We start from the raw sequence: 14,200 nt of genomic DNA on the forward strand, positions 1-14,200 counted from the left end.
CATTTTCTCGCGTGCGCGTCCGTCCGCGCAATTTCGCGCGCAGAGGGCGTAAGCAACATGAAAATGCATTTTTTTTTGACTGATTTGGATTCCTGATACTTTGAGTAACAATATCCATTGATTTCCGATCGATGTTGACCTATAACAAAGAAATGCACTGGCGTCAAAGTTGATATTCCGCGCGCGCGTCTTTCTGCAAATATAGTGAAAAAACATGTCTTTGTTTATTTCGGCATAGCTCTTTAAATCGTCCATTGACCCTATATTTCTATTGCATATTACAAAAGCATATGAATTGGAAATAACGTTTCAAGTACCAATATTGCCAGGAAAACTCATGACGTCATCATATCATCATCTGAAATCAAAAAAGTGGAATTAATTTTTTTGAGGTACTGTTTCTGTCATTCATTTACTCGTATCTCTGTTGTTTAAGCTCAATATTATCCCAAATTCAGATATGTTGTACTTTGAACATTTGCCTTTTAAGTCCATATCATGCTTTTGATATTTGATGACGTCATCATACCTTAAATTGTGATTAAAGGTAAAGACGCAAAATCGGACAAGTTTACGTGTATTGTCTATGGGAGGTGAGTTTTTTTTAAACCATGCATTGACTTAACAACGTTTAAGCACCTTTATCTCAGCTGATTTTGTTTCATTTCCTCTGAAACTTAAGTATGTTGTAGCTGTGACAATAAGCTGCAGTAATCATGCATTTTATTCTTTGAAATCTCCTCATGAGGTTGACAATTTTGCAATTTAAAACTGAAAATGAGAATGGAATGTGGACGAAACGATTCCTGATTCATCTTTCACGTACATAAATCTACGCTCCTCTAATTTTCTCGTCGAGACGTATGGCCGAGTGGTTAGAGGCGTCGTCTCAGAAACGTGAGGTTGCACACGTACGGGTTCGAACCTCACAAGAGCACGAAAGAAAATAATTATTTTTTTAATTTGTTTTTTCTTCAATGGAGTACTACACCTTCGTCCATGTAGAAATCACGTTCGCATGTAAACACAACTATACGCACACACTCACATAGTATCCCTTTGTTTTGCGTTGGAGACTGCATTACTTCGACTGCTGCAAAATTTTGCAGGCTGGGCTTTTCAAACTGATTTAAAATATTGTAATAAAATGAAATTTGTTCATATCAATTCAGTAACACAATGTAGTCGTGGTTACTTTGTGCTGATTTATACATGGAACAAGCTATACATTGTAAAAAAGGTATTTGAATTGTTCCTTTAAGTCAGTCTTCTGTATTGATGATTATTTGTCAATTAGTGGTTTTTGTGGAGTTTCAGATAGTGATAAAAAGTATAGATGATAAGTACAGCGATAATTCCTACAGTTAGTTCAAAGTTGTGTTACAGAGGTTTGATACATACATTTAGCATTGTGTGTGTGTGTACGTGTGTATACAGGTTGGCCATATGACACATTCTAGACAATTAATCTTAATTAATTAGCAAACGTGATCAGCTATGGAACTGAATATGGTACTAATGTATGATGTTAATGATTCTAATTAAACTGTGACGAGTTTAAAGGGATAGCTTAACTGTGTGTAAAAATAAAGCAATTATAAGGAAATTTTAGGGGAATTTGATAACCATGCCTATAATAATTTCATACAGGTACTAATAGCTGCCTCATATTCTTGTGAATGATCATCATGTCAATAGCAAACTGACAATGTACGATGAATATGTTATACATTGAACAACTTTCAAGTCCATATCGTTATTTTCTAATTTGATGACGTCATCATGCTAGAAGGTATGGTTAAAGGCGAGATATCGAAATCAGCGAAGATTGTACGTTATGTCTATGAAAGGGGATTTTTGTTTTTTATCCATGCACTGACTCGATAACGCTCGAGCACCTTTACCTCACTTGATTTTGATTTCCTCTGAAACTTAAGTATGTTGTAGCTGAGACAATAAGCTGCAGTAATCATACATTTTATTATTTTTTTTTTATCTTCTCACCAGGTTGAGTATTTTGCAGCATAAAACTGAAAATGAGAATGGAAGATGGACGAAACGATTCCTGAGTCATCTTTCACATATAAGTTTACGTTCCTCATATTTTCTCGTCGAGACGTATGACTGAGAGGTTAAAGGCGACGTCTCAGAGACGTAAGGTTGCACACGTGCGTGATTAAAGGCAAGGTATCAAAAACCAGCCGATTATAGGTTTTATGTCTGCGGGACGTATTTTTCCCAAGTTGCCAGAAATGGCAGAGCGACCTCAGTCGTTACAAGGCCGCTTTTCCGTCTAGCAATGCAATAGATGTTCACACGGCCACGTTTAATAGTTGAGTGGGCATTGACTTTCCCCCTGTTATATCTATACATTGTTGTGTGTATTTTTTTTTTTGTCTTACCATTTCCGTGGATGACCCGTGGCCGAGTGGTTACAGAAACGGTTTGGCATGCACGCTCAATATATTTTCAAGGTGCCTATATCACATTCTTTTCTTTGTCGATCGCAGATGACCGTCATCTGATGACCACAAGCGTATCACCTAACTCGTCCTCAATGTGACGAGTTTTCATGTCTCGTTCTTGTAAGTCTTTCTCTCCACTCTCTCTCTCTTTCTCTGTCTGTCTGTCTATCTATCTATCTATCTATCTATCTATTTATCTATCTATTTATCTATCTATCTACCTATCAATCTATCAATCTATCAATCTATCAATCTATCAATCTATCAATCTAGCGAATTATCAATCTATCAATCTTTAAATCTGTCTATCGGTCTATCTATCTATCTATCTCCATCATCAATCTATCTATCCATCTGTTTTCATCTATAAGAAGAATTTACTATGAAACATTAATAGGATACCCCTGTCAATCTAATTTTGCAAAATTGTAATATATAATATACAATAATAACAGCATCACTGCACTCGCTCTAAATAAGATACAGAATTATGCATATCATCTTTCTCTGTCTCTGTTTATCTACCTATCTATCTGCCTATCTATCTATCTACATCCACTATTTAACTATACCTTCCTATCTATCTACATAAATATATACTATGCAACATTAATAGAATACCCCTGTCAATCATAATTTTGCAAATAGTAATTTATATAGCATCACTGCAGTTGCTTTAAACACATAAGATACACACACATATATGTCTTTCTCTCCCTCTCTCTATCTACTTTTCTATCTACCTAACATCCATCCATTTGACTATATCTTTCTATCAACATAAATATATATGATGCAACGTTAAGAGGATACCCCTGCCAATCAGATAATTCTGCAAATTGTATTGAACAGCATCACTGTAGTTGCTTGACTGAAAAGAGGAATTATTCAACAATCATTTTTGCCTGTGATGCCAGCTATCAACAGTCTTTAATTTGCCTACATGCAGGCATCTACCCTCAGCCAATTACGCTGTCATCTACGATCCACACAGCTTTCCTGCATGGAGAATACAATCTCACAATCACTGCTATTAGCTTGCAATTTGCAACAGAGAGCTTCTGTTGTGCTCTACCATTCAGTCTGTCTGTCTGTCTGTCTGTCTGTCTGTCTGTCAGTTCATTAATGCTCACCATATCACTGAGATATTCATCATTCATCAATCCATCAGCACAGCAGGTATACACTTGACATGAATCACCATGCTAAGAGCCCATACAAATGATTCCATTATATCATGATCAGTATATGATTTGAAAGGAGTCTTATAAAACTAATGATGGAGTATTCTATACTCCATCTTACCTCCAGCTATCAATGAAGTATAATATTCAGCATCAGGGTATGAAAATAAAGCTATGTGTTTCTATGCAAAAAAAAAAAAAGATGCTTGTAAATACATACATACGTATGTGAGCGAGAGTATTATACTCATAAATATCTTTTAAATATATATATGCATACAAACATATACTGCCTTATAATAAAAACATTTGTCTTTGGGCATATACAACATTTGCATGTATTATATATATATATACACATAGTAAATATACATGTATATCAGTGTGACTACAATTCCTTGAATTTTGTACTCCATACTCCTTTTCATGTAATTTGTATATAATTAAATACATACACAGACATAGACACAGACACAGACACACACACACACATATATATATATATATGTACATATTTGCTACAAGGATTGTATGCACATCAGGATTTGCTTTATCTGTAGCCCTTAATATTGTTAGTTGTAATGTCTTGCATCAGCTTACTCAGCATTATTACAGCACACAAAATAATTGTACATGTTGTATCTTCTGCTGACACCTGATAATTTTTTATTTTCTGCAATATATTTGTTATGGTGATACAGAAATCAATAGATCAAATTATGTCAAAGCAAATCATATCCATAATATTGTCAATTGAACCATTATAATGTATGCTGCGGAAGGTATGTCACATATGCATAAATAATAAGTAGATATGTAACTAATAACAATATTGCATTGTATTTGACTGATTTGAATGTGATATTTGAACTTGGTGAGTACACACGCTACAGCTTTCAATATAAATTCTCCTTGTGGTAAATGTTTTTTTCCTTTTCCAGAAAACAAAACAAACAAAAATATATCATGTGAAGAAACAGGTGTTCAAAGACCCACATGTGTGGGCGTTTAAATTTTGTATGCTTGATTGATCGATATTTCTTGCTATCATCCCCCCCCCCCCACTCCTCCACTCAGTAAATAAAGATCTATGTTTTTTTATAACAAAAATCTCTTTTACCTTTTGTTTCTATACAATAGTGTTACTGGCATGATTGGGCATGAATTTTAGTTACTAACTACAAAGGCATCATAGATCCATGATCAAACAATGTTACATACATAAAAGTCAAGCAATCCACTATGCCACTATGATGATATAACGTCAGATCATTCCCACAACCACCTACATAAGTGCACTGTGGATAACACACACCAAACGCCGATCACACACATGCGACACTCAGCACCTCTTCTTGCCCGCAAAAGCAGGCGGTGCGAGTGATCGAATGCTCGTGTTATCAATAACCTGCCCACCTACCGGAACACGGCTGGTCCATATAAGTAACTGTCATGCTCTCGCCGCTGCCATCTCAGAGAAACGGCAGAGAAGAAAAATCACAACGAAGCCGAAAATTCCAGAGGAAGTTTCGTGCGGGGGGGTTGCCTCTCTTCCTCAAGAGGTAGTATAATTCTCCAGCCTCAAATCAAAGCTCATGCTGACCACAATGCACAGAAACAAACTAGCACCAGTCATGGAAAACACCGGAGGAAGGTGGAGGAAGGACGGCAAATGAAGGAAATTCCTCTTCCACTGAATCTAGATTTTGCTCCTTAGCAACGGCACTCCTCGGGAAGATATGAAATCCTTTTATGGCAAGAGGTGATATATCTATAGCTATCTTTTTTTCTTCTTCTTCCTCTTAATGAGAGGGTGAGAGCAGAACACAGTTTAATTAATCCAACATCACTGACTGGTCGGCGACAGACACGAGTTAGAGCGGCCGGGAGAAATATTGTGCACATGCATCTGCCTCCAGTGTCCGCTTTCGAGTGAGCAAGCATAAAGAGGAGAGGGAGACGAACTGAATGAGAGAGACAGAACGTGTGATGGAGAGAGAAAGAGAAAGAGAGAGAGAGAGTGAGGCAGAGAGAGACAGAAGGGGAGGTGGAGAGAGGGCGAAACAGTCGGTGGTTGCTTGCTTGCTTGCTTTCGTAAAGAGTGAAAAGCGGGTAAGAGGTAAAGAGCAGTGTATGTCACAAAATGCTGTGTGGGCATGCCAAGTGCTCCATGCAGAATCCCACACATGTCTGTGTGTGTCTGTGTCTCTCTATCTGTGTGTGTGTGTGTGTGTGTGTGTGTGTGTGTGTGTGTGTGTGTGTGTGTGCATCTTGTATTCCAAGATAACATGCTCTTTCTTTTTTCTATCTCTCTCTGGCCCGACTTTGCCAAATGCGGAGACACTTTAATGGCCATTTTTCATTCATTCATGCCTCGCATTCAACGTTTTTTGCACTGTGTATGTACTCAGTGTATTCATTCTGCACAGCGCCAATTTACAGATGCATGCACAAGTACAAAGTTAATTTTTCTGAGATGGTCTTAACCAATGAGTTTCATTTTACACTTCAAATTTACTATTCATGCATAAATATTTGCATGTGATTGAACAAGCATATGCTCATCAGCATTTGGTTGAAATAATATCAAAATATCCCACGATGTAGTATTTACAAACACTTGATTTCCTAATGTTAAATATGACATGAACAGCTTTTTGGCAAATGTTGGAGGTGTGCATATAATGTGTGTTCATGAGTACATGTTTCTAAGATAGTGAAATATTCATACATGCAAGTCATAAATAACTCAAATCGTGTCATTACCTTGCCTTACATTCACAAGAATTTTACCATAAAGATCATCAATTATTTTCATAATACATGTAACCTACCCATAGAACCCACCCACAAACAGACACTCACAGACACATGCCCACACATATCAGAATATGAACAAGGAAAGTCATGTACTACATGTACGCATTTTTCAAAAGGGGGGGGGGGGGCTGGTATTGTCTCACACAGTCAATATTTTTCTGTGAACACGAGAAGCAATACAATGGCTTATTTTTTTTATATAATAATAGATCCTTGAAGGAAAAAAATCAACTCTGGTGAAATGAAAAAAAAATACAGTAAATGTACATGGCTGAAAATGCATTAGTGATAAAAGCATATCACAGCCAATTTGGGTTGTGTAAGGTGCATATATGTGTGTGTGTGGGTTGTTGTTGTTTTTTTTTTCTGTTACAGTCAATCTATATTCTATCTAACGCTTGTACTTTCTATATTCTATACATTCACTGCATGACATAAGGCCCTCACTCCAATATGTCCACAATTTGGATGCTTCTTTTCGTTTACCATGCCTGCTAGCTCCACAAATATTTGCAGTAGCCAGCCGCAGTGATGTTTACAAAAGCTCAGGCATCATATGTTGTGCATGCCTGCTGACTTTGCTTTATACTGTAGGGCAAGTTAGCTTTAGTCCCACATGTACAATTTGATAGGGAACTTAAAAATCAATCGATCAATCAACAACAAGATGTTTCTAATTCTAAAACATGTTTTAATCTAAATGTCCATGTATGCAAACATGGACATTTCAAATTCCTCACTCTTGCTCTCTCTTTCTCATCAAAAAAAGTGTCCTTGCAGACACATCTTGGTAGAGTGAATTTAAATTAAATTTGACCTTCAGAAAATGTCCTCCTTTTGTCTATTACTATTGGGGAATATGGTGGAGAGTAACATTTTCTATGGGCATGGATTTAAACCTTGAAAATAAATCTCAATCTGCAACCTAGACATTTTAATAGATTCTTCTGAATGATTCTTCTATTCGAAATGATATTTCATCAAATTTAACAAACCAAATGAAGAAAAGGATACACCCTTTCCAGGAATATAATGCTAATTTTCTCTATCATGCCTATATCATTGCATGCCATGTTGTTTCCTAATAAAAAAAGCCATAGGTAACACTCTTTGCAATCAGTAAATCAAATCATACAGGGTTGCAAAGGGGAAAAGGAATGGGTGAAAGGACCACAAGTCTCAAAGCAAACATTATGCAACACTGCTGTTACTGGGATGTACTGTAGTACTGTCCCTGTAAAGCATGAATTTAAACACAGATGCTTGAGATTGTACATCTTGTAGCTCAAACTATTACACAACATAATTGTCTATTCTTCTCCTTCTGTGTTACACCATATTTCTTCCTTCACCCAATTGTGACTCCATTTTTGGCAACAATTTACAGTGTGCATCCAGAGCTACCAAGTCTCACGCATTCTGCGTGAGACTCAAGCATTTAGGGGCCGTCTCACGATCTCACGCATGACACCCATTTTTCTCACGCATCGGGCATAGTCTGTAAGTTGGGCCTATAATAAGGAGCTTATAGCTTAAATGATTAGAGCGATAGTTGCAATTGAAGGTATATTTTCCTTTTGTTTGTCTTTCAAAATAAGTAAAAAATAGACGTCTAGTCACTTAAGTATGCACCTTATCGCACCATTAAAAGCTAAGAATTGAAAAAGCTCCCTACCGTGGGAGGCCATAGGGGGAAAAACCCCTCCCACACACTCGCTCGTGCGCACATTCACTCGCCGAGATGCCGAGTCATGAAAAATCTCACTCATAAAAATTTTTTGAACTTGGCATCCCTGGTGCATCTGGTATTTTGCTTATTACACTGCAAATGTATTTTGATACTTTTATGGACTTGTGCATCTCTCGTACACTGCTGACAAGGTATATTTCTTACTGCAGTCAAAAATCTTCCTAATCATTGCCATGGACTCATTATTGACTTCAGTGACTTGCAGGCAGATTTTGCAAGTTTGTTTGATAAGCATTTGCACAAACATTTTTTCTAAAAAGAGGGAACATCATCAATTTCAGCACCTGATGTAGCACCTGGGCCCTGTTCTATGAAGAGTTAGAATTGATTATAAAGCTGATTTCTATGATAAGTCTATGGCAGCCTGCGTGTTAAGCAAATGTAAAATCAATTCTATCCTTTGATAAAACAGGGCCCTAATCCCAAAACCCTGCAGAAAAATATCACTGGCCACATCTCTCTCATTTCCTTTCATTTGGATTAAATGCCGTTTTTTATCATTTTTACCCCAAACTATGAAAGTATGTATTGGTTTGGATGACAATGACTAAAATTAGCAATGCATGTTTTGATATTTCTCATACACATCAGATCACCATCTAGTTTGTGAGATTTCCATTTGGCATTGATCATTTCAGTCTGTTTTGTACATGGCTGAGAGTGATTTGCATGGTTTGCTAAAAACATGTTGTCTATTAAAGACTGCTTGTAATTGGTGTTTCCCACTACCCATTTGCTTAAAATAGAAATTTGATGTACATGCGTGCAAGGACACATAGATATACATAGCAAAAACTATATCAAATATACATACTTGTAGATATAATTTGATAACATATTTGTCTTTCTGTTTTGTTGTCATTTCAACTGACTTCATCTTTAAATGAGTGCAAGTGTGTGTATATTTATATATTACTGCTATTTTTGTAAGTTGGGAATACATTAAGTTTTCTGTATTAAATTTAGAATGGTCATATGAGTAGAGCTTCATCTTTGTGGTAAACAATATCCCACTATCAATGTAAACTACTATGTAGAGAGAGAGAGAGAGAAGAAACACAGCATGAAACCCTCCTTTATACAATTCACAAATAGTTTCTTTGTTTGTAACAAGCAGAAGATTATTCCCGATACATAGAGTATCTAACTTGGGAATATACAGTGTAGTGTATTTAGTTTTCTGTGTTAAATTTAGAATGGTCATACAGAGCTTCCTCTCTGTAGCAAAGAAAATCTTACTATAATAGTAAACTACTATGTAGAGAAAGAGAAGGGTGAAGCCCTTCACGATTTGAAAAAAGTTTGCAACAAACAGAAGATTATTCCCGATATTATACTATTCTAAATATAAATGTCAAGTCATTGCATCTCAGTTGTTATCTAAAGACAAAAAATTGTGAGTTGATGCTTCATTTAAAAGTCTATGGAGGTACATTTGTAGCACCATATTTCTATTAAAACAAAAGATACATTAGAGAGGCATCACAAACGTACCAAACATCTTTAAAAATATCTCTCTCTCTCTCTCTTTGCGCCCCTCTTTCACCATGGTTAAATTTTGAACTCATTCATCTCTCTCTCCTCCTCCTCCCTCTTCTCCTCCTTCTCTTTCCTTCCCAAACTTCAACCCGTTGAGGACGAGTCCCAAGGATACTCGGGCAGGTGTCTATGGGAAATGCATGTTGTAGCAAAATCAGTCCATCCTCAATGGGTTAATTAATGTAGCATGTAGTTCTGCCTGGAAGAGGTCAGCATGAAATTCAAACTATACGGGACAAGTATGCTGTAAGATGTGATCATCTGGAAGTTTTCATTTGGACTAACAACCATTCCCGGCGGCACATAATAGCGTCTATGGTGATATGACTGGGACAACACTGGCTGGTAACTTTGCATCGAAGGGCTGGTCCGTGAAATGTAACATGTTACTACTGTTGCATTATTAAACAAATCTCTATCAATGCGCCGCCACTTATGTCAATTACAAGTGTACACTGTCCCCACGGCATTTTCCATACAGATCTATTATCTATAATCAAAATTTACGAAAATGTTAGCAAAATGTTGGTTCAAAGACAATTTTTGTTGTTTTCAATAAAAAAAAGTATAATGTAGTCTGAGCCTGGAAAAGTTTTATTCAAAAATCAAAGCTTTTCTGTGTATATTGTGATGCATACTTTGTGCACTTTACCTCACACATGGAAGAAAAATATAATAATCTGTGGAAGAAGTACCATAAAATATATGAAGTCTCTTGTGATATTTTTAAACTATTTCAAAAAACAGCCCATTACAATTTTGACTGCAATTCAGTCATGGAACATTTAATAGCTTTTTGTTTGAGAATTTGACACTTGCTTTTCTTAAAACAACAGAACACGCACAGCACATGCATAGCACATTCACAGCACAATAACAACCAAGTCACATATTCTCAGATCTGGCAAATCACACAGTATCAAATTCAATTTAATTCAATTAAAATCAAATTCCATCTCTAATATCGAATTGCTATGATCAGGATATGAACATGCCACATCATATACATACAATGTATGTATGCAGAGCTGCCAACCTCAGCTGTTCAAAACACATACTAATGGACAGTCAAAGTAAAACAAACAACAAACAAACATATTTCCACATACACACAAACAAAAATAATATGGTATGAAAGCAAATGTACAATAAAATATTTCATAGAACATACATTTCAGAACAAAATTTACCTATTTTTGATGAAGACATACAGTCTGTACATGTATTTTAATGAACATTACAAAAAGAGCACTGGTTGGCATCTGTGTACATGATTTGTAGTTGCTCTGAGTAAGATTTTGATTAGATATTAGCAATTGCACCCAAAAGTCAAGTGGACTGTATAAATGAAGTCATAACAAATCAATAATCTGGTACTCACAGTCCCTGAAATCTTCCTCCTCAAACTCCGCCCCCTCGTCATCTTCACTAGCCAATGAGGAGCTCTCAACTTCTTCCTCCTAAGACATCACGGGAGAGAGGGCAAGATATTCAAATGAATGATTGAACAAATACATCTAACTGAAAACATGACTAAGCAGATGAATAAATAATGAAAATACAAGAAACATGTAAAAGCATGATATGGTAATTCATGCAAAGGAATGACCCTGATAAGCACGCAATATAACAGAAGCAATGAAAGATACGAGTGTGAATAAACCTTGGTCCATGTGCTCACTTTATATCAGTAAACTGAGTAAGATTTAGATGGTGTTCTACAGGCATTTCAGACAAATAGCTGACAAAATTATTAACCTCTTTAAATGGTTTCAACAGTTTCAGTCTAAACAGTTTCAATAGAAACTATGTAGGCACATGTTAACCAATGAAAACTTTAACATCCGACAGTTCACTGCCACTGACTAATCCAACTTGAGTCTGATTTCAAAATTGATCTGATAAAGCATAACTGAAACCTCTGTTCTTCAACTCTACAGTTAATCCAAATCTAAATAATAAACCACAACTCTAGTCCCAATTCCAAACATTTAATCCTAAATCCCCATGATACTCCTCAAACCCTTTATTTTGGTAGTGTGTTATTATACTAACAATGTCATATAGACTGATTAAATACCGCATCTTAATAGTTTGGCAAGTTATAACCAGGTACATGGGTATAATGCCCACTTTGTTATTTTAAGTCTTGGTCTTTGTTTGTATGTTTGTTTGTTTTTTCCTCAACCTACATCTCACTGGCTTATCCACCCCACCTAACTGCATAATCTATGACTGGCTGCTGTGCTAAAAAAAGAGAAACACACATATTATTATTGAATAAGGTCTCCAAGGTACAATGCAAGCTTGTCTCTCCATCAGTATACTGCCCTCTGTTGTTCAAAGTGACTAAACCGCAGTCCTAAAAAGTAATCGCAGGGCGATTTGACTATTAATTTTTGCTCACAAATACGACATAACATCAAACTCATGGAGCTAATCTGGAGTAATTCACTCTATCAAATAAAAAATCCAGGGCACAGACAACAGAAGCAACTTTCTAAACTAGACATATATTACTAAATATTTCTACCCCCCCCCCTTTTTTTTTCCAAATTTTGGCAGAACGGGGAACACTCTGATTTTCCAATTCTGGTCTTATGTTGTGTGTATCATTTTCTTTTTTTTTTCCTATTTCCATGGTAGATCCTTTTTGAGTTCCAGGAATGGGGGAAGGAGGAGGATTGGTTGACTGAGGGGAAAACTCTGGAGGAATTTTTTTTACCTCGTCTGATGAAGAAGCACTTGAGGCGAGGTATTCCTGAGCATCAAAGAATTCCACGATGGACTCTGACCGCGAGATCCTGTCCTCGGAGTGCTGAGGGGTCAGAGGTGAGTGCTACGTACCAGTGAAAAAAAATGAGAAAAATAAGTGAAACACAGTGTCAGAACGCTCCACATTAATATATCAGGACACAAGATGGTATGGAGAGATTAAAGGGATGGATGTGGTAGAGATGGGGATTCAGGTTTTAACTTTCTGCGAAATATATGTGATTTAGAAACCCACTATGAGATATTAAAGAGCATACAATTCTTATAGGAAATTATCATTTATTTGATGAAAATCAGTTTTGAAATGGCCGAGATATCCAAAAACAAAGTGAAGCTAGTAAAAAGTGGGACCTATCTTTTATTAGGACCACTTTGTTTTACTTTTTTTGATATCTCAGGCATTTCAAAACTAATTTTCATCAAAAAACTTTGAATTTCTCTCAGAATCGTATGCTCTTTTATATCTCATAAGTGGTTTCTAATTATCTTTTTTGCAATCCCCATCTCAACCAAAAGTATACCATCTCTTTAAAATGCATTTTTAGTTGTACTGGTGCTCTACTTCTATTGCAGGGTAGAAAAAAAAAATATATATGTATAAAAGGGTCCTGTATTACCAAGACTAACACACACTGAAGAGTTGTTCTGTACAAGGTCAGTGAGCCAATTATTATCAGTTACATACCAATGTTAACATTCATTGCAAGTCATTACAGAGTAAATGACCCTACCCTGATAGCCTTTTCCAATGAACACTTGTTATCTGTGCAGTTGCACAACAACACCGACTTCAAACTTTTGTTTCTGTTTCCAAGGCACAGGAAAATTACAACAGGCAACACCTGTCGCCCTAATATTCCTCTAAATTTAATCTAAATCCTCCAAAATAACGAGAAAAAAAATAATAGGAAAAGAAATATTCATATGTGAATGCAGGGTTTCAACACAGAATTTGTTAACACATACACTGTCATTTTTCACAATCTTGAAATTTCTATGTCATCTTAATCACACCCAAGGAAACTGTTGATACAAACACATGTCTGGAAAATGTATGTCTTCAGCCTTGGTTTAAGGAAAGAACACTTAAGCCACAAATTCATCAGTTTCATTGAAATTCAACAAAAAAATAAAACAAAACAAATCAAAATGAATCCTCCCAGCTACTTGAAGACTTTGCTATACAACATAAAGATCTCTCTATGCTCTCTTGTGCTTACCTGGAGGGGTAGCGTCAGATCAAAGTCTGGCTTAGCAGCGATGGGGGTGTATGTGACGGAAGCCTCCTCTACAATCCGGGAAAGACGACTGCGCATGTCTTCATTCTGTGCCTTCAACTGCAGCAAATAGACAAAAATCATATTCAAAACATGCTGTTTGTTGCTGTTGTTGTTGTTTGTTTTTTCAAATGAAAAACCATTCACATACAGCCATTATAACTTGCATGCATTGCAAACAGATTATTTAATCTTATCTGTGCAAAACTATGATCATTTCTATTTATCCAATGACAGGATACATTTTAAGCTCTGTCTATTTTTTAGTTCAATTTTACTTCTATTTTTTGAGTGCCTACTATGCACTGAAATTATTAGGTATCGGCAAAAACTGTGCTTGTTTTTTTTTTTCATAATCACAGAGCCTATGCAACAGCTGTTGTTTTCTTT

The 14,200-nt window shown here is 36.2% G+C and overlaps 1 protein-coding gene across 1 annotated transcript in view; it reads right to left on the reverse strand.

Annotated features, from left to right (window-relative positions):
- Positions 1-14,200, reverse strand: part of LOC139732131 (oxysterol-binding protein-related protein 6-like) — a 134,355-nt gene that overhangs the window by 43,175 nt on the left and 76,980 nt on the right. Inside the window, exons 12-14 of the mRNA XM_071643004.1 lie at positions 13,754-13,870; positions 12,484-12,597; positions 11,140-11,218 (exon numbers count right to left, since the gene is read on the reverse strand). Coding sequence (XP_071499105.1) covers positions 11,140-11,218; positions 12,484-12,597; positions 13,754-13,870 — 310 coding nt within the window. The remainder of the gene's footprint in view (positions 1-11,139; positions 11,219-12,483; positions 12,598-13,753; positions 13,871-14,200) is intronic.

Source organism: Diadema antillarum, unplaced genomic scaffold, assembly GCF_040938485.1.
Source record: "Diadema antillarum isolate AM-2024a unplaced genomic scaffold, OU_Dant_1.0 seq00000400_RagTag, whole genome shotgun sequence".
Taxonomy (NCBI): Eukaryota; Metazoa; Echinodermata; class Echinoidea; order Diadematoida; family Diadematidae; genus Diadema; species Diadema antillarum.